The sequence below is a fragment of the Ciona robusta genome, chromosome 5 (assembly GCF_009617815.1).
Source record: "Ciona robusta chromosome 5, ASM961781v2".
Lineage (NCBI taxonomy): Eukaryota > Metazoa > Chordata > Ascidiacea > Phlebobranchia > Cionidae > Ciona > Ciona robusta.
Window position 1 is genome coordinate 229,024 of NC_143239.1, and position 19,673 is coordinate 248,696.

Sequence of the window (19,673 nt, forward strand, 5' to 3'; positions counted from 1 at the left end):
ACCTTACTGAATCAAAGATTCTTATGATACCTCATGGGTGCGATTGTAAAATCTTACACCAGTAAACATTCGTTACTTAAACACATCTATAAATAACCAACTGTCTACTTTATACACATATTACGCATAAACTAAATAATAAATTAAACATTCATACTGTACTAACTGTCCAAGCAAACACTATCTAATGTGATACTTCGTTAAATAAGCAAACACTATCTAATGTGATACTTCGTTAAATCAAAACTGTCTACAAATCGTACAAGCGCTGCAAAACCATCCGCCTCCAGTATCGAGAGAAGCGCCGACGGTGTCCAGGTCTGTCATAGAGGGCGCCATGAAGATGCCCATTCTATTCTTTTTTAATTCTGTGGTACAAATGCATATCTCTTTGTAATGACCGAAAATAGATAATAACCATTAATAACTTTTTTTATTTTTGAACAAATTGAATATTGTTACACTGTTTTTCGCACAAGCCACTTCTTATAAATTATCTCCAAGTGACTGAATTTCAAATATATATTATTTAATTATTTTATTTCATCAGTGTCTTGTACATTATTAACCCTTGAGGTATAAATTATTGAACTTAAAGCAAACGTTTCAAAGTTTGGCAATGGAAGCCTACAAAACTACAATGCGGGATAAGATGGACATACAAGTTTAAATATATTTACATTAACAGTATTCTGCAACTTGTAGTTACCGATTTTTTGTCAGTTTTAAAACAAAAAGCTAACAAGCCTATTATACTAAATATTGACCATTGTTACAACAATAATGTTTACACGACGGTTTAAGTCGGATTCGAATCCGACTCGTCGATCCGGTATTCTCGTTTTCGGCAAAGAGAAAAAGGCGAGTCGGATTGAAGCCGACCAATCCTCGATTCGCTCAGACTAGTGGTTTACGGGTCGGATTTAGCGATTGAGTTGGATCGAACAAGCGCAAATGTTGGTGTTTAGGACTTGTTATACAGTTAAAATAGTGTTTGTGCACGGAGTATGATAGTAGCAGTGTACGTGTACATCTGGCAACAAACTCCCGTGAATTAACATGACAAATTAACGCCAATGCAAGAACGCGCCATTAAAAATTGTTATGCAAGTCGTCTAGACATAATAAAAATGTTTACCTGAAAAATGCAGATTTCGCTCGTTGAAATAGGTGAAAACCGGATTTTTATAGACTGCAAGCAAAACCTGTGCTACTAAAGAATTCTTCCTAACCACTGCGTATTGCCTAATCTGTAACGATTCCCAAATAGTACCACAAAATTGTGGGGAGCATTCTTCACTAGTACTGCAATTTTGATACTCTAGAGGGCATAGACCACTATAACATAAGCTTATTGACCATCATTATTTACAAGGGTAGTTGCTTGTAGTTGTACCAGACAAGTAACACAATAATCAGATACAATTATAGAAGCTTATAGTCAAAATAATTTCCATTATGAAATATATATATTATCTTGGAGCATTGTTTAACACATTTGGCAGCAAAAAGAACAACAAAGGGTATGCATTAAATTCAAAATGGTTAAGTAATCGAAGTGATGGAAGATTAAAGAATGCAAATGCACAAAAGGTTAGTACACATGGGAGGACTTTTAGTGCCTTTGTTAAAACTAAAACTTACATTTATGTTTCAGAAAGCATCGACCCCGAGGAAAAAAGATCTTGTAAAATAGAAAAATGAAGTTTTTATATTATTAGGATCGATTATGACACAAACACTTGCTGCTCCATTTAATAATGCCAAAGTTTTATTTGTACTTCTTTCAAACATTAGCATAAAAACAGTGGTTGTGATGTAAAAGCCATTCTGACTTCTTTGTCAGAGTGTATTTGGTTGTCTGTATGAAGTATATGGTATAATACCCAAACTTTTATGTCTGAAACTTCTTATTTGTGCAGATTAACGTGTTGATTTACTGTTTTGTATATTTTGCTTTAATTTAAACAAATAAAACCATTCATTCACATATGTCATATTTGTTAGTTGTTACAGCATAGAACAAAACTTAGCAGACTTGTGTGGAACTTAGCTCGCAGAAACCCAATATGTTTTAGTATGTATGAGAAGATTATCATTGTCTGAATTAATAGCAACAACCCATCTGAAGTGTTTGCAGCACATAAATAACAGAACTTCAGCACATAAATAACGGAATTTTAGTTAAACCAGTTCAGTAGATTTAAATAATCCACAAATGCACTTAAAGTCTGCTTTTTGTTATATTTTAAGCTGTACTGTTAACATATTGCGGTAATGAAGTTTATTTGAACTGGCGACTTCATACGCTTAGGTCCCCGTTTAAGCTTTAATCCGATTGAAATAAGCCATGTAAATATGACGTTTTAGCGGATCGAATTTGAAATGCGTGTGAAGTCATCTCGAGTCGGATTGAATTCAAATCCAATCGGCTCATGTAAACAGGGTAAATGTCTTGCATTGTTAAGCTTAGTTAATAGCCCACATAACAGCTTATCACTACAACTTTTTTTTCTATTTTACTAAGTTTAAGCGTATTTGTAATATCTTTATGGAATATATTGCTGTGCTGCAATTTGAACATTTGTTACGTCACATGTCTTATTACAACATAAATATTAATTATGACGCTTCATAACGAACAATCGGGAGGAATGTACCCACTGCCCAACGAACCGCGAGATCGAAACATCGTGTATATGAGCGTCACATATTTACGCTGTGTGCCGGCGTAGGAAATAATGGGAGACTCATTCTGAAACTGTTACTTGAACTGACGTCATCACTGCAGACACATAAGCTTGATTATTCACTTCAAGCAGGCATGGTTAGTTCAAATTGTGTCCTAGAATGAGAGTCTTTTTCCACGGTATTTGATTCGCGACCACATGACATTAATTTTACTAAGGACACCGGAGCGGCTGCCAAATAATAATAACAAAAGCAGTTATCGACTGAGTTTTAACTATGATAGTGTGTTTTCGAATTTGTAAAATTTCACTTGTTTTGCGAATCGGTAAAAAACTCCTCGTGTGTTTTATTATATATTTTTGAATTGTTGTCAATTAATAGAGACAGATAGTAATAATTCGTGGCATCACATAAAATACGCCATGTGTTTTAATTTTGAAAATAAAATAGGGGCTTAAGTGTCCTCTTTCTGCTCTTTCCCTACTGTTACTCTAGTACTCATGTCGGTGTTGAATATTGAAACAATGTGCATCAAATCATGGTGATATTAAATGTATACAAGCGGTATTAAAAAAGCAAAAGTCGCCTCTTCAAGCACCAAACAAATGTCATCTTCCTTATATTTTTATATCTAGGTGCGCGACGAACGACGTTCGCATTCAAAGTCATTCAACGATTTCCGCTCATGAATTCCAAAGGCGGATGATAAACTTATGCACCTGTTGAACAATTATAACGCGCAACAGGTGTGTTTGTGATGTCAACAATATTCGTTCAAAGTTTAATGTGGCGATCGAGGCACAAGACTCTCAAAATCGGTACAAAATGGAAAAACAAAGTTCGCAACTTATCTACAACTGCGTATATTTTGTATTTAAAAGAAAAAATAATTACAGACACCAACGCAGTTAACCGAGCCCACCTAGGTTGATGCGGTGTTCCGTAAAGCGCGGGTCAGCAGTTTTCGCATTAGCCACAAATACATCGTGGGCCATTAAGTGCTCCCCCTGTAATCGGATATCTCAACGATGGCTTAAACGACCAAACGCAACATAAATGCGTTTGCCTTGCAATTTCTATTCATGATTATCGCCATTTTAAGCTGAAACAAGCAATTACATTTTTAAATACACACATTGTACTTGCATGCATTGGGTTTAATGAATATTACATGCCTTAATATCACAAACTTGTGTTAACATTGTGTTTGCTCTGACATAAGAATATAACCAAAGAAAATTGTCAACAAGACACAACAGTATATATTCGAACAGACATATCCCAACAAAACTCAAAAATCAAGATGATGTGGATAAAGCTTTCCATAACATCAAGGTGGTTTAGGTCTTAGATTATTCTGTTCGTATTTTGCGCGGTCGACCTTTAGGTTTCGTCGGGGGCTCTTTTCCACCACCCTGCAATACCTGCGAAGAAATGGATATTATATACATAGGTACTAATTGTGGGGCATTTTAAAATTTATGGTATTCGTAAACAGTGTATTAGCAGCATTTATGCTATGTTAAAGAGCATATACTGTACCAGTATACTACTTCTATGCATTGATGAGTTAACTGTTAATCTCTAGTTTTATTCTTTGTGGGTGAGGTCCTTGTCAGGAATTTAGGCAAGATTTGGCCCATTTCGCTAGCACCCGTAAAGCCCATTAAGTACTTTATTCGGTTACGATGCAAGCACCTGAACTACTGAGCCATGGCGTCAGACATAATAAAAAATAATCTCTAGTTTAGCAAATACTGGTGATAGTTTGGGCGGAATTCGATGATCAATAACATATCTGCAAGTTTCACCGACCTGTTTCTTCCATTTCATTCGACGGTTTTGATACCAAGTCTTTACTTGCAACTGACTTAGTCCTAAGAGTTCGGCCAACTCAACCCGATCTGGGGTGGAAAGATATTGTTGTCGTTCGAAGCGCTTCTCCAGTCCCATCATCTGAAACAGTATATCAAATCATAACGAGAACGGTTTTATTCTCAATACTGTGGGATGTATATGTTCATTATTCGGCTCGTATAGGCCTACTCACTTCTATCAAGTATTACCTGTAATTCAGTAAAAACTGTTCGGCTTCTTCTACATTTCTTGCTTTTTACAATTGGTCCTGGAGATGTAACAGAATCGGAGGTTGCAGTTCCCCCAATACGACTCCGAAGGTAAGCGGGGAGTTGGATGAGAGGTTTCTTTTGAAGTTTCTTCTGGTGGAAGTCATGTGATGATCCCTTTGGTGACGATTGTTCGTGATATGCTACATACTCACATGATGATGATAAAGATACGGGTGATGGTGTGTTGGGCGGTTTACTGTCACAATCACTCTGTGCCGATTCATCAGGATCCGTTCTTTTTTGTTTAACATCGTGACAGACAGAGTTTGGTCGATTCATTTTTGTCGTCGTATCATCTCGTATCGCTGAATACGACATCGCATTTGTTTCCGGTGCAAACATTAGAAGTGGCAATGCAGGTAGCCGTATAGTTCCCGGTCTAATGTTGTAAACATAGCTGAGATCAACGTAAGGTAGAGTTGACTGGAGCGTTGGTGGATGTATCCAACCTTCATGTTGAGCGTTTAAGTGAAGTAAGGAATAGCTATTGTCCCGACATCGATTATCAATTCCTAAGTCAGTTCTTTTTGGCGGTTTACAGTCGTTGGACAGAACCAAACGCTGTCCTGTATAATGAGGTACATCGAAATGGTTGGGCGGTATGCATGTTGACTCCTGGTTGGAAAATGGCGGCGTGGCTTCTCGGTGGGAGTGTGTATAGAAACCTGTACTGTGGAACATGTCTTTAAATTCTTCATCGAGTTCTAAACTATATTTTCTGTATGTGTTTTCAACCCTGCAACGTTTTTGATAATCACAATCAGAACAGCGTAAATTGTTTTTTAAATTATTATTTTGTTTGGCCTCGATCTTCCTCTTCGATGAAGACGAATTATCTTCACCTAGAATGTCTCGGATTAAAAAAGATGTTCTCCTTTTTGTCGGTGTTGGAATATCACGTTGAGGAAGAGAACCTGTTAGCGCGTTAACAGTGACCAACATTCTTATCTCACTTCAGAGATACTTTCCGGTAAAAACCTAGATATATGAAGAAATTTAAATTTTGCCGTTTTTATATCATTAGTTTTAGCTTTTGCTAATTCATGAGGAAACCTGCAAACCTATGACGTTAAAATAGCTTATCTTCCAGAAGCCAATCCCTTTTTTGCAATCCTAAAAAATAAATCCGCTGATCTACCTTATGTGCCCCCTTACACACAGACCCCGGTACCAACTGACATATTATAGTTTGCAACGCGAAGAAGCCGTCGCCTTCTTCGGCGTGACGTCACGCACCAGGTTTTTTGTTGACTACAGAATGAAATAAATATTTTCCAACGATCCTATTTCCAACAGTTTAAAACACATTAACGCAATATATGGTGGTATTAACATAAAACAGTAATTTCAACAGAACAAGCGTTTTACCAAATATAACTTTTCCTAGGTGTATACGTATTGATAAGCGACCATTTTTACGCGCAAAACAGGAACATTTTTGGTGGGGAATTATGTTTTTACACATCACAAGCGTATACCCACTCAAGCCGCACAATCAGCACTATACCGTGATAATTGATCTTTCTTTTTCAAGCCAGTCATTTCGGTGAAGCTAACTCAAGAATAAGCTACATATTGGGTAAAGTTGCTTACATAGAAACGACAGAAGGAATATAAGAAATGTTTCAAAACAAATCATGAATGAATTATGGCCGTTAAGTGACGACTTCCTATACTGTACGTGCCCAGGATAAAAGAAACGTCGTTTCCTTCGGTGTGGGAGGTTTCGTAAACCTCACTTCAATCATCATAGAATATATACGACGAAAACATTTTTCCAACCAACCGTACAATGATATCATATCGTATACTGTGTAATAATTTTTCTGCATGTGCTCTGTTTTCTACATAACTGGATTTTTTAGGTACGACAATTGACATATATGCAAGATTTTAACAATCTAGTATTCTAGTATATTATATATATATGCTAACCAATATTATGTGATTTATATTCTTTGCAATACAAACAAAAAAACTAACACCTCAGTCAACTTATGTTGTCGGTAGTGTTTTCAAACTAACAATATTTAAGCGTTAACCGGTTAAAAAAAAGTAAAGATTATAAAACGTTAATGAGCTAAGCACGAGCTGTGCTTATAGATATGGGTAATTGGCGGTTGATGGCCGCGAAACGTTTTTGAGTGATACTGCTGTGGTCTATATTAAGATGCCGATTCAAGGGGCGCGCAAAAGACGTAACTTGGTATTATACAACTCACCCTGATAGCGCTGAGCGAACTCAGGCGGAATAGGGGCGACACTGGGCTTGGGGTGTTTGGTTAAATTTTCAAAGCGTGAAATGTTGGCAATTCGAAATAGTGGGACCACATGCGACGATAAGCGACCTGACTGACGCCGTTTATCTTAAGCACAACTTAACAGGAAACACTTCATTTGCTAAAGGCTTTTAAATATTCCAGCAACAACTCTTTCTTATACTGTTACTTTTTTCAACGCGATCGATTGCACAATAATTATGAACACACCGAAAACCTAAACAAAATAATGCTTTTCATTAAAGTGTTTTTTATTGTAAAGTTTAACAAGAAAAAATATTTATTGTATCTGACGTAATGTGATGTAATGATTCAATGGGTCGTTATGTAGATCGTTCCGTTACGCCTCATTACCTTTATGCTGGGGAGTATTTGGTGCCATATATATCGGTGGCAACAACTCAAAAGTCACTCCAGTTAAGTACAATCTTCCCATAACGAATTCAAGCCGTCATGTCCACTCAAAAACTCCACACCTCTGACCCTAAGAGAAACAAAAGGCGAAAAATTATCTTCCTGTATTCCCCAAACCCCGGTGCACCTCGTTGTCAAACCACCCACGGTGTACCGTGGGGTGTAACTGATGCCACAAATCCGGTGTAGAACGTCTGAATTTTATTATGAAAAGTTCTGCAAACAAATAGAGTCTCTCTAAAATTCATGAAGTAACATTGACTTTTGTAAAAGGAAAGCTGATCGGCAAAAGTTAATTACACTTCTAATATAGAAGAATACTTTTTCTCTTTTCAATCTTTAGTAATCTGCGTGATTTTGCGTTATTGTGAGATCAATCATGTTGTAAAATATTTTAGTTTCGTTGATTAGAAGTAAAGAAGAAAGTTAATAGTGTCAAGGTTGTCACATGTTTCCCTTTTCCACTCGAAAATTATGTAACGAAACACTTTAAAAGCTTTCGCAGTGTACGACCACCCTGACTTTGCTGACATATTTGGTGTTTTAGCATGATTATAACCTATACAATAAACAGAAGTCAGTATAATTATCTCATAGTTTAAACGCCGTGGTTAAAATTCATTAGTCAATTGTTTCATTTATATCCTCGCATCTTTTATTAAATAAACGATATGTGTGAGAATGTAAGAATATTCCGCAAATATGATAGTCGTTATTATTTTTTAAAAACTATCGGGCTTACGGTGAACGATGGCCAGTGGAGATGCAAATATATTTAATACTTTTATCGAAGTATGTTAGTTTACATAAAATAGGTTGTGTGCAAACTCAGGCCCAAATCTCAAGAAAACCGGGCTCCTCGTCGTTAGACCCCACTCATATACGATATTGAATAAATGTTTAAAATACTTAAGAATGATCACTTTTCTTGTTTAGATTAAAAGATTTATAGTTGAACTAAATGCTCTGTTTAGAAACTTGCACAAACTTCCCATTTGGGTTTCGTGTCCATCAGGTCAACGCTCGATGAGATTTATCACTTCCAAAAGCGCAACCACACGGATAAATAACATATTGCTATCTACACACTAGGAGGCGCACCGGAGCCTGAATGTAAAAAATAGTTTATTTATCCTCTTATTTAATTTTTTTGTTTGTATGTGGCTTGGAGTTAAAGGGACATTTCATCGAAAAATCAAAAAGTGTGTATTAATAGATATGCTCAATTGTGAACTAAAGCTACCATCAAAGTTTGAAAATAAAAAACAGCTTTTGAAAAAAATGAGTTTTAAAACCGCAAATTCGACCGCTGAAGTAAAAAAAATTGGCCGCAGAGGGATTTCCTATAAAAATAATTTTACTCAACTTTGATCGATTCTAGTTTCTAAAATATCGAAAAAAGTTTAAATTTTATTTCTGATTTGGTCAGTTTTTCGTGTTTGACATTAGGTTTAAAAATTTAGTTTTTCGTGTTTAACATTAGGTTTGAAAATATAAAGTCTATATGTTTAACAATTTTTTATATATTCTTTAGAAGAAGCATTTGTTACGCAAAATCAAAAATAAAATTTGAACTTCCTTTGGCATTTTAGAATCTACAAACGATCAAAGTTAAGTGAATTTTTTTCCTAGCATTCTCGAAACAGCCGAGGTCGCATTTGAGCATCTTTACCCATACACAAATTTTTATTTCTTTTTGGTATATGTCCCTTTAAGTCCTTGTTATGCCCCTTTAAGTCTTGCCCAGGAACACACATGGTATCAGCGACGAGCCTTTAACAATTAGGTATCCTTCAAGTTATAGAGGCAGATGCGCTATAAGCATTGAGCCACCGGCGCCAGAGCCTATTGCAGTAACTGAACTTCGATGCTTAATTTCGCAAATTTAGAATATTATTCAACATATTTAGTAGGGTTGGGGGAGATGAAACACTTAATCAAACGAAACTTATTTTAATTGTTTGTTTTTTACGTATACCCCGATTTAATAATAAACCGATAAGTAATGTTACAGAATTGTTCGACAATATTATAACGACTTTATAAAGCGCGCCTAAAAGCCGATTACCGTTGTTAAATATAAAAAAACACCTTAAATGGAAGCAGTATTTTTAAACGGGTAAACAATGGATACTGGGAAAGTACCATGATGGAGCTAATTTTAAATGCGCGCTAAAACAAAGTAAAGCCGATGAAATGTTGTAGTTTGGGAGTGTGAACGTTTAAACTAGTTTCATAGATTTATAACAAAAAACTTAAATATTTCGTACAGTTTGCTAATTTTGTCTCATCAAACTGGTTTTAATTATGTGAAAAAACTGAGATTTAAAGATGAGAAAATCGGCAGGAGTCAATATAACTTTAATTTGGGATAAAAAAAAACAACAACAAAATTTCGTGTTATAGTTATAGTTATGTACGAATGATAAAATTTCGTCTCTTCGGTCACGATAACGAAAAACAAGAGAGTTGGTAAAAAGCGAAAAGACGGGTAGTAAGGGTAAAACAACAGTTGTTAAAACACGCTTATTGATAAAAAAAGAAAGTAATAAAGTTTTAGATAAAAGGCGTGACCGTTACACCCTACAGACAATACAATTAGAAAATTAAATAAATAGCATTTAATTAAACATATTAAAGTTCTATAATTGGAATAAAAGTGTGCGTAAGGACACAACCCGTTTAATGGGGGGAGTCGGCCTTAAAGAAGATTGATCCAAAGATTGGAGCATGATGGAAAATCAAAATCCCCAAAAAGAAATTCCACCAGAGTTTACATTAAACAGTTACGAGTGCACACTTATATAGAATTTAGAAACAAGTGCATTACATTAATATACATCACAGTATAAATAAACATTGGAATAAGAACTTAGTAAATATGGGGGGAGATGGAACACTTTGTCAGACGAGACGTTTTTTTAATTTTCCCTTTACATACCCCATTTAATGATAATCAGGAAAATAATGTTACAGAAATATTCGACCGTATTGTCACGACTTAATAAAAACGCGCGTCAAAAGCTAATTACTGTTTTTAAATATTAAAAAAATGTGTAAAACAGAAACAGTATTGGACAGATAAAAATGAGAAATAGTAAGGTGTTAATTTTGAATGCCCACTAAATCACATAGTAAAGCCGATTATTTTTTAGTTTGCGAGTGTGGACGATTAAACTAGTTTCATAGCTTCATAAATCAACCTTGAATATTACAGTTTGATTTTATCTCATAAAACTAATTTTGGTTCTGTAAAAAAACTAAAATATAAACATGAGAAAAATATAGGCAGCGGTCAATATGACTTTATTTTGGGATTAAAACAGCAAGAAAAATATTGGTTTAACGTACTTATATATATAAAGTTTACATGGCACAGAAACTAGCACAGCCGGTTAAATTTGGTAGCTTAACTACAAGTTGCGGAATACTGCTAATGTAAATATATATCAGCACACCAATTATAAAATTTGACTTTAGTTGTCCTTTAAGTTTTCCATCTTCCTTCCTCTGTACTGTAAATTAAATATGCCTGAACAGTGTAAATATATTAATAATAGCCTTGCCAATGTGGAAGTTAGCTCTCTTAACGAGAACGTTGCTTTTATTGGTTGTCAAATATGTATTACAGGTCGATCGCTTACAGCCTTACAACAAGATGATTAGGTTATTACAAACTTGTCATCATGGGCGAGGAGAGATTCGAGGGAGAAAAGGGACAAATAATGACGTAATTGCTTCTCTCGTTTTGGGTCTATATTTTTTTAGATTTGTTGAGAAGAAGCTGGTTTGTAAATAGCTCTAGCATTAAAGCTATTTTGTGAAGCGAAAAACAAGATATTTGTTTTAAGTAAATGAGAACCTTCCATGATCATAAATTGCTGTGTTTTGTTGCAGAATTAGTATTATTGTAGTATTTTCCCGCAGAGATAATGTTTTTTGGAAGTGTGATACGCTCAGTGTTATCCATTTAGGTTTAACAGTTAAACTTATGTTGTTTCTAAATTGAAAAAGCGCTGAGAAAGCACCATGTACTCACATAAAGCAGAACATTGGAATGCTTCGTCTTCTACAAACTATGAAGCATTAGATACGATGCAATCTCACATTGATCTTGATATACCGAGCTACTACCCCCCTGAATATAACGATCAATGGCAAACTACTAATGGCAACCACCCATCAGTGCGTCAGCGGTCTTACGGCGCTGCTTACCAAGTACCCAACAATACATTTACGCAAATTTACCCCGCAAAACCAAGATATATTGCAAACCAAATGAACCAAAATTTACCATTGTACATGGTCTCAGTAAACGGTATTCAATCTACAAAGAACGCGCACGTACATGACGATAGTTTCACTGCTACAAGCAAATCCCACACAGATCTTGAGGCTGCGATTAAACATTGTAAACAGATCGAAGCGGATAAAGCTGGACAATATGAAACCTTTCCTGTTGAGAATCCATTATTTACCCACCAATATCCTCATGTTACCAAAGACAACGGGGTGTCGTCTCCAGAAGAAATGTTTATAATAAAAAACAAGCCGATAATTTATCAACTGAGGGAACAAGTACAATCACTCAAACAAGAAATGGTAAGCATAATGTATCATGTAAACATGGGGTGCATCATGTTATATCGGGACTGTGTGAGCTTCTATATAAGCGCAAAACATCGAAACGTCTTTTTATTGTAGGACAAAACAACATTTTATTGGAAAGAAACTAACTACACTTTTCAATTAAATACCAAAATTCGTGACAAGCAAGAATCAAACAAATACATTACACTTTTGCACTTTTTATTTTAATGACTCAATGTGTTGCCGTATGTCGTATACCGTCATTCGTTTTTTAACGAGAAAATAATAAAAAAAGAACAACAGTATAATTGATCGTAAACACAAGTTTACCGCTTGTAACAATAATTACCGAAGTATGTAAGTGTTTAATTGTGGTTAATTTTAAAGATAATAAACGCGAAATTGTTCGATTCCAAGTCAAGGGAACTGTAACCAGAGACTTTTATTTAAAAGTTTCCGATGCTGTTCTTTAAACGATCGTGATTATTCGTTTTAAACCAAGATGTCATGCTGAGGCCGCTGTCACATGACCAACCAAGCGTGTCGTCATCAGTGGCTTGAAAACTTAGGTTTGCTTTGGGTCACTGACTTTCTACGTGTTTAGGGTTATCTAGTTCATTTCCGCTGCACAACAATCCAATAATTCTTGGAAGTAGCCGGACTAAGTTAGAATTAAATATATTCTGTATGTGATGTTCAGCTGTATGTCTAATAACTATAGATAATATTTTCGTTCGAATATCGGAATGCTGTTTGTCTCATTGGCACTTCATAATCAAAATCAAACAAACTGTATATGCTTCAATTTTAATGTTGGTTTTCCTATTACCTAAATTGGATATAACGTCACGTTGTTCAATATGATCAAAATTACCAATATCATCCTTGTTTCCTAAACTACGTCACATCACGTGATTAACGGCTGCAAGTATCATAAATTATTAAAACTTCGTTTTATCGCAAGATCGAAGCCCAGGGGGCATTTCAATTATCCTCAAGTGAGGTTGTAAGCAGATTTACACCGTACGCGTTAATCAGTTTTTCTCATTCTCATTACTAGGAAAAATCCACTCGATAAACTCGGAATAACAACGAATGTGTTTTACCGATTTTATGTCAATAATAATGAGCAGCAAAACAAGGGCATTTAAACAAACGTACTAAAAAGTAAGTTGACTGTGTCTCTACGCGTATTGTGAAGCAATAGTTTAATGTGTTGCCAACAAACAATGGAATGGGTCGCTGAAAATAAAGCAACACACGAATCTATTTATTCAACAATGGCGAGTGAAACTCGATATTTTAATTGCATATGACGTCATTACAATCTTCACTTATAATATTTCTATGGGCTTAGTATCGAGCAGAAACTTTAGTTAACTTTTGGTTAAGCCGGTTTGCCCTTCCACATTGCAAATTTTTTAATCCCAGTAACAAAGGTTTTACTATTTTTTGTTCGCAACAAACAGAGTATTGTTTATGTAATAGGTGTTAAATAGCGCAATAAACAACAGTTTTTTATTTGTGCAATAACCAGCAACAGTTTACCGTTTACACACCAAGAAAATATAACACTCGCACCTGATATTGGTGTGTAATAAAATAAAGAATCCAAACAACCAATATTTTCCTATTTACAATCACACTTTGCAAACTTGGACATGGTATGCCGGGGTGTCTAAGACAAAATAGTTTTCTTTATGACGTACTGTCGTAAGTTTTTTTATTTCGTTTTTTTTACAAAGATCGTGTTTTTACCGCGGTTTCCTGTCCGTCTTCCTCTACAGGGTGTGTTACAGAATGCTTTGTTTAATCAGGAAGATTGTTGTGACAAGATATCTAACCGTATGTTTGACAGAAACGGCAGAAAACTTTACTTGCGTACATAGAACGTTACATGCAATAGGTTTAAAACCTTGTGAGACTTATGGCCAATGTAACTTTAGGGCGAACTGCGAGGCAAAACGTTCAACTTCAAGAAAGAAATATCTCAAATGTTTCAACAACTGCTTCAGCTCAACCAGTTGATCAACAGACGAAGTTACATTCAACGTGATGACGTCATGTACAGGGAAACCATGGTAACCAAGTAAGTAGATCATATATAAATAAAACTTTTAAATTTATGTATTATGTGATAATATATTAACCGAGGTGTATTGCAAAACGCTTTGTTATTTTGTTTTATATTACCTCATTCCATAAAGTGGTCGTGACGTAATAATTACCTCATATTCAATGAAAAAAAATTGCATTGTTTCATAAACGTTCATGATTTATATGAAGTACGATTTTGGGAGATCTCACGAAGTAATTGATAAAAAAACTTTTTTTATTACAACACAAGTTTCTTTAATTGATTGTTTGTAATAGTTATTGCGTCACAGACAAACACTGAACACAGCATGTGCGACGAAATTGAAAGATAATGACACCGACAGTGAAAAACAAAACATCCAATTTGTTAATAGTTTAAACGATAATCAATGTGGGGATGAAAAGATGAAAGAAGAGGGAGCGTCCAGGTTGGAAAGTTTGGTTGAGGATGAAATTCCGTTAAATGTTGGCTCGAGTAAAGTGACATGTAATGAAGAAGTTGAAAGAGGGGGTGTATTTACTTCTTCCGCTGATACCAAATATATGTGTAATGGGACAGGCCGCACAGTGGCACTCTTAGCTGATCGAAAGAAGAAAATAACGATATTGAATCGGAACGACAACCTTCGCATCCTACCAATCCTTAGCGAGTCTAACGCGGCGCTCCACACAAGCGAATGCAGCATCGATTCAGGTTACCAAGATTCTTCCATGACGTCACCGCGAGATCGACGCGAACAAACATCATTAGTTGTCACGCCAGCTTCACCATTATGCGAATCATTGATCGAAGAAAATGAAACTGTTACCTATATTTCACAGCGTATTGATGATTCAACAACCAATACCGAAACTTTGTCACGCGATGATTGTTTTGCGATGGAAGACAGAGGAAAAAGTTCAAAAACAGAAGTAGTGTTTGAAGCGAACTCTTCGTTACAGCCAAGCGGACAAACTTACCTCAACACGACGTGTATAAACTTACGACCGGTCACGGTTGATTCTAAACCGAAACCACGTGCTCCGAGAAAAATAGTCAAGTCAAACGATATTGAGGTCCGACCTGTCCCTAAACATCGAACTGTATTTGTTAAAATTGACGAACATCCTGTTTCGACATATGACGTCACAACTACTAGAAAGAAACAAGTGACAGAATATTCACAAAGTGTTTTTTGTAACGATGGCGGATTGGATACACAAAACAATTCTCCCCAATGCCAAAAAGCAGATGAGACATTAGACACTTCAGTTTCGTCTAGCGAAGGAATGAGTACAAATTCGCCATGTGTACAAAGGAGAGTTAAACTTGGGGTCAGCGCAATATCGAAACCCTGTGGAAATCTCGCTCTACAAGAACGAATTTCTATCAAAGAAGGGAAGTCTCGTAAAGCTGCTCAGGCAAAACAAGAGCTTCGACAAAAATTTGCTGCAGTGTTCGAGAAATCGAATATCGAAAGCGGCGCCATGGAGCCAAAGGTGGCGGAGAATGAAGCATCTATTGTAAGAAGACGGTCCATGAGGATGATGACAGAATTTCAAATCTTTGATTTCAATGAAATTGTTTCAAACCCTGATTCGGAAAAAAAAATTAGTAACGACGTCATTTCTCAGTTGCATTACTCTAACGTATCACTCGACACATCTATCGGTGATTTATCAGCAAATAAAACTGATCAACTGCAGCAGAATGCCAACCATGCACATGTACATTCTCCAACTTTACGGAGTATGACGCCACTTCAGCAAACCCTCTGCTCTCTTACGCCACCTCCTGTCACTTTACCATCGACAGAGGCAAAATGTCCTTCAGTGAGTGGATCTCTAGCAAGTTTGATGTGTGAGGTTCACCCCATACCACAGCCTTCACCACAACGGGCACAATCAGTGTTTAACGCTCTTGTACTTCGTCCCAAACCTGCATTTCCTGGTGTATCTTGTGATGCAGCCACAAATAACTCACCCATACCTTCTTTGGGTGGTCAGCTTATAACACCAAGTGGAAGATCTGCATTCACACCAGTGGCCCCCAGTCCCCACATGCTCACCCAACCTGCCCCTCTTAAAACCATTGAAATATCAACCGGACCCACTAACCAACCACTAATTGATGACACAAAACGACGAGTTTCCCTTCCCACAAGCATTGTTTCCAACAAACGGAACGAACTTCCACACACACGAAGTCGCGATGACTTGGTTCACTCATCACCAACCGAGCACAACGTTTTCTTTCATCGCGGTTACTCTCTCAGAGTGCCGAAGAAAGGAGTGGTACAAACCCCTACCCGTCTAGGGAAACCACCCATTACATCAGAACCGACTGGAAACGTGGCGGACATGCTCCAACAAACATCTGAGACAATTAAGTCACCGTCCGTCGCCAAACACAATTCAATCAAAGTCGTTAGACAAGAAATAGAAGCAAGACAGTCGGCAGTAGCACAGAAAAAATCGATACGGAAAAAGAAAAGTGTAAGTAAACCTATGAAAATTACAGTAAGACTGGTAATTTTAGTAGGTTTACCAGTATAACTACAAGTTAAGGAATACTATTACTATAAAAAATGTCCCGTCTTTCCACTTTGTAGTTGTGTAGGTTTGCATTGCCAATCTTTTGGGTTTGATTTTAATTTAATAATTTATATCTCATTATTCGAATATGATATTCTAATATAATAACAAGATAATGTATAAAAAATATATTCGGAATTTAGTCACAGGAACTTGGGGGTAATTTATAAGAAGTGGCTTGCGCGAATTATAGAATAGCAATACCCAAATATAATACACTTTTTCGAATTATTATCAAGTTTCTGTTGTTACAAATTCATATTGATGTTCAAACAATTCCCATTGTTTATTCAATAACACACTGTAGGTAGCATGTTAAAAACTACGTAGGCCTGCGATATTGTTTCGTGTTAATTATGTGTTTTTATATTACTAAATTCACTTATTAATCAAAATTTCCAAGGATTTTAAACTTTGCCGTCTTAGGGGGCTGTACACAGGATCCGGATGCGTGGTCGTATGCGAAGTCGTATGCAAACCCGCGTCCCATAAAAAAATAAAAACCGACAAAGTAACATACATGGTATAACTCGTAAGCTGACACGAGGTGTATGAACACCTGTACTGTAACGACTGTCGTTTTGCGGCCACGCGAGGATAAAGTAAATTACAGAACAGTAGGCCTACACTTTTTTTAAACTGTTTATTTATAAAATAATGATAGTTCTAATTCGTGGTATCACCCAAAACCCGTAATATGTTTTGTGTTTGGAAATATATATGTGCTTAAGGTTCCCTTCCCCCTAACCGTACTATTTAAATATATTCACAGGTAACTAATACACCTATGAGTACAAAACCAAAAGCAGTTGAAAGAAGCCAACCAATCCAACAGTCTATACATCAATCAAAACAGTAAGAATTGTTTTCTATTTTCAATATTAAAACATAGACGAACTTTTTCTTTGTCCAGACTGACATCTAAAAAAGCACCACAGCATCACGTGACACGTGCCAAAGAAGACAAACATGTTTATGAAACTGTAAAGAAACACCCGGTCAGTAGATCTTCCCTGGTCATTGAAATAGAATTGCTTTTGTTTTAACTCGTCCACAAAAATTATAAAAAATGTTAAAATATCTGGTCTTGAAAAAAGTTTTTTATGTCCCGGTCGAAACATCGGTATGAGGGATAGTTTAGCCAGATGAGATGTTATAACTTTTTAAATAAAATTGCTGCAATGTTGAATTCAAAAGCCATATATTTGCCTTCAACGATAACAACGTCAAGTTTTGCGGTTGTCGTACGTGTTCCTGTGTTTTGTGAATTTATTAACAATCGAAAATTATTTTAATAGTTGATCTGACTAGAACAACTTTATTATTTGTTACAAATGAGTTAAACTGAATTTTATGATAGGAACCAGCTGCTGAGAAACGAGAATTGCAACGCCAGCAAGTAGACGCTAATTCTAGGTTTATGCGACCACAAGACAGGGCTGCCAAGTCTGGAGGCAAAAAATCAACTGTTGCTTTATTAAGAGCGAGCATTATGGGCAGAAAAGCAAATATAACAAATGAGAAAAAATGCCAAGAATCATCAGAGGCGATTTCCTCGAATGCTACGAAACAGAAAAGTTTTATGACCGAAGTAAAATCGAATGCCTCGAATTCATTTAAAAAATCAAGGGAAGAAACGAACAAACGTGCTGGTATGATGAAAAAAAGTTCCAGGCAGTTTGCCGGCAAGCAACAAGTAACAGGAAAAGTGACAACGAGAGTGAACCAGTGTGAAAGTAAGAGAATGGATGCTGATAGTGAGGTAATGGACAAATTCTTAGACGCCGCTGTCGCGTCACATATAGTGAGGTCACCATTGCAAAAACTCCGATCCTCGTTTCGAACTCCGAGAAACAAAAACAAACTTATGCAGATGTCAAGGGTCAAAGACGACATGGAAATATCAAAATATGGCCCGCTTGGTGTCGTTAATGGTAAATTAGTAAATCGACAAGAACAGTTTACATATGTTTGATCGAAAGCTGTTTTTTTGGAAAGCGACTAACAATCATAAAACGATAATGGTTTAGAAATATTAATATTTTGTTACAGCACGTCCAATTAAACCGCACATTTGTTAGGACTGTTTTGTGTGAAATGCTCATGACATTCAATGTTTGTATCTAACAATCTTGGTGCATTTTGGGTCTAAATTAAAATAAAACAACTTGAAACATTATATTTAAGTTTCTGCTATCAGTTAGATGCGTTTATACGCGGTATAAATTTATTTCCTTTCCTGAATATTTCCCCTACCATGCATGTACATATCTTTGTTCTAGCAAAACCTAACATATCAGACAAAATCTTTTTTAGGAGACAAAGTAAAAATATTTCATATTTGTATTATTAAACTAGGATACTGGACTAATAATTTAAACTCATAAACTACATTTTTTTGCAGTTTTAATGTGGTTTAGCGGGCTTTTAAAAAAGCATCTTATTAATATGTTTTATTATCTTTAATGAATTGTTCTTGTTTAACCCGATTTCATAACCTGGTAACAATATTCGTCTTTGTCGCGCACTTTGTTGGACCGCAAGAATACTGTAGAATATTGCTGTATTTTTTTTTTGTTTTGTGATCGCATTCGTTCATTATTAAAGGGATACACGTAAAATAAGATTTAAAAAAGTATTCCTTATTTCCCGTGTCCCAACTTACCTTATTAGGGCCTATAGGCTATAATATACGCCATGATCGCGAAAAGATATCCAATTCCTTTAACTTTAGACGATTGGTTTCTAACAATATTTTTGTGGGTTTTCCTACTCCATCGCAGTGCTTCCCAAAGGTTTTCCACTCAATTTTCCTCCATCGTTTTTCAATGTAAACAAACAATAAACGTCAATATCTCCAAGAAGACGTTTTTTTAAAATCTTCTTTCACGGTTAACCA

The 19,673-nt window shown here is 35.9% G+C and overlaps 2 protein-coding genes and 1 long non-coding RNA gene across 4 annotated transcripts; 2 read left to right on the forward strand and 1 right to left on the reverse strand.

Annotated features, from left to right (window-relative positions):
- Positions 1-878: 878 nt before the first annotated feature.
- Positions 879-1,988, forward strand: LOC149735237 (uncharacterized). The gene is made up of 2 exons (XR_016385029.1): positions 879-1,593; positions 1,658-1,988. It is a non-coding gene; the product is annotated as an uncharacterized LOC149735237 (long non-coding RNA).
- A 1,163-nt stretch (positions 1,989-3,151) lies between these two features.
- On the reverse strand, positions 3,152-6,572 carry LOC149735238 (uncharacterized). Its single transcript, XM_089877975.1, has 3 exons — positions 4,758-6,572; positions 4,507-4,647; positions 3,152-4,115 (listed from the first exon to the last, which is right to left on the reverse strand). The coding sequence occupies exons 1-3, from the start codon at positions 5,760-5,762 to the stop codon at positions 4,044-4,046; spliced, it is 1,218 nt and encodes a 405-aa protein (XP_089734101.1). The 5' UTR covers positions 5,763-6,572; the 3' UTR covers positions 3,152-4,043.
- A 4,733-nt stretch (positions 6,573-11,305) lies between these two features.
- On the forward strand, positions 11,306-18,953 carry LOC149735239 (uncharacterized). Of its 2 annotated transcripts, none has more exons than XM_089878835.1 (6): positions 11,306-12,115; positions 14,050-14,192; positions 14,491-16,675; positions 17,547-17,629; positions 17,688-17,772; positions 18,135-18,953. In XM_089878835.1, the coding sequence occupies exons 1-6, from the start codon at positions 11,543-11,545 to the stop codon at positions 18,747-18,749; spliced, it is 3,684 nt and encodes a 1,227-aa protein (XP_089734961.1). In that variant the 5' UTR covers positions 11,306-11,542; the 3' UTR covers positions 18,750-18,953. The 2 variants fall into 2 exon arrangements, with proteins under 2 accessions (XP_089734961.1, XP_089734962.1); XM_089878836.1 differs by lacking the exon at positions 11,306-12,115 and adding an exon at positions 13,177-13,270.
- Positions 18,954-19,673: the final 720 nt, after the last annotated feature.

Excerpts from the sequence above, each read along its gene's own strand:
- LOC149735238 (XM_089877975.1), bottom strand. The coding sequence starts at position 5,762 with ATGTTGGTCACTGTTAACGCGCTAACAGGTTCTCTTCCTCAACGTGAT. Across the intron at positions 4,648-4,757 it reads CAGTTTTTACTGAATTACAG|ATGATGGGACTGGAGAAGCG; the intron begins GTAATACTTGAT and ends ATACTGTTTCAG. Across the intron at positions 4,116-4,506 it reads GAATGAAATGGAAGAAACAG|GTATTGCAGGGTGGTGGAAA; the intron begins GTCGGTGAAACT and ends ATTTCTTCGCAG.
- LOC149735239 (XM_089878835.1), top strand. The coding sequence starts at position 11,543 with ATGTACTCACATAAAGCAGAACATTGGAATGCTTCGTCTTCTACAAAC. Across the intron at positions 17,630-17,687 it reads TCTATACATCAATCAAAACA|ACTGACATCTAAAAAAGCAC; the intron begins GTAAGAATTGTT and ends TTCTTTGTCCAG. Across the intron at positions 17,773-18,134 it reads AAACTGTAAAGAAACACCCG|GAACCAGCTGCTGAGAAACG; the intron begins GTCAGTAGATCT and ends ATTTTATGATAG.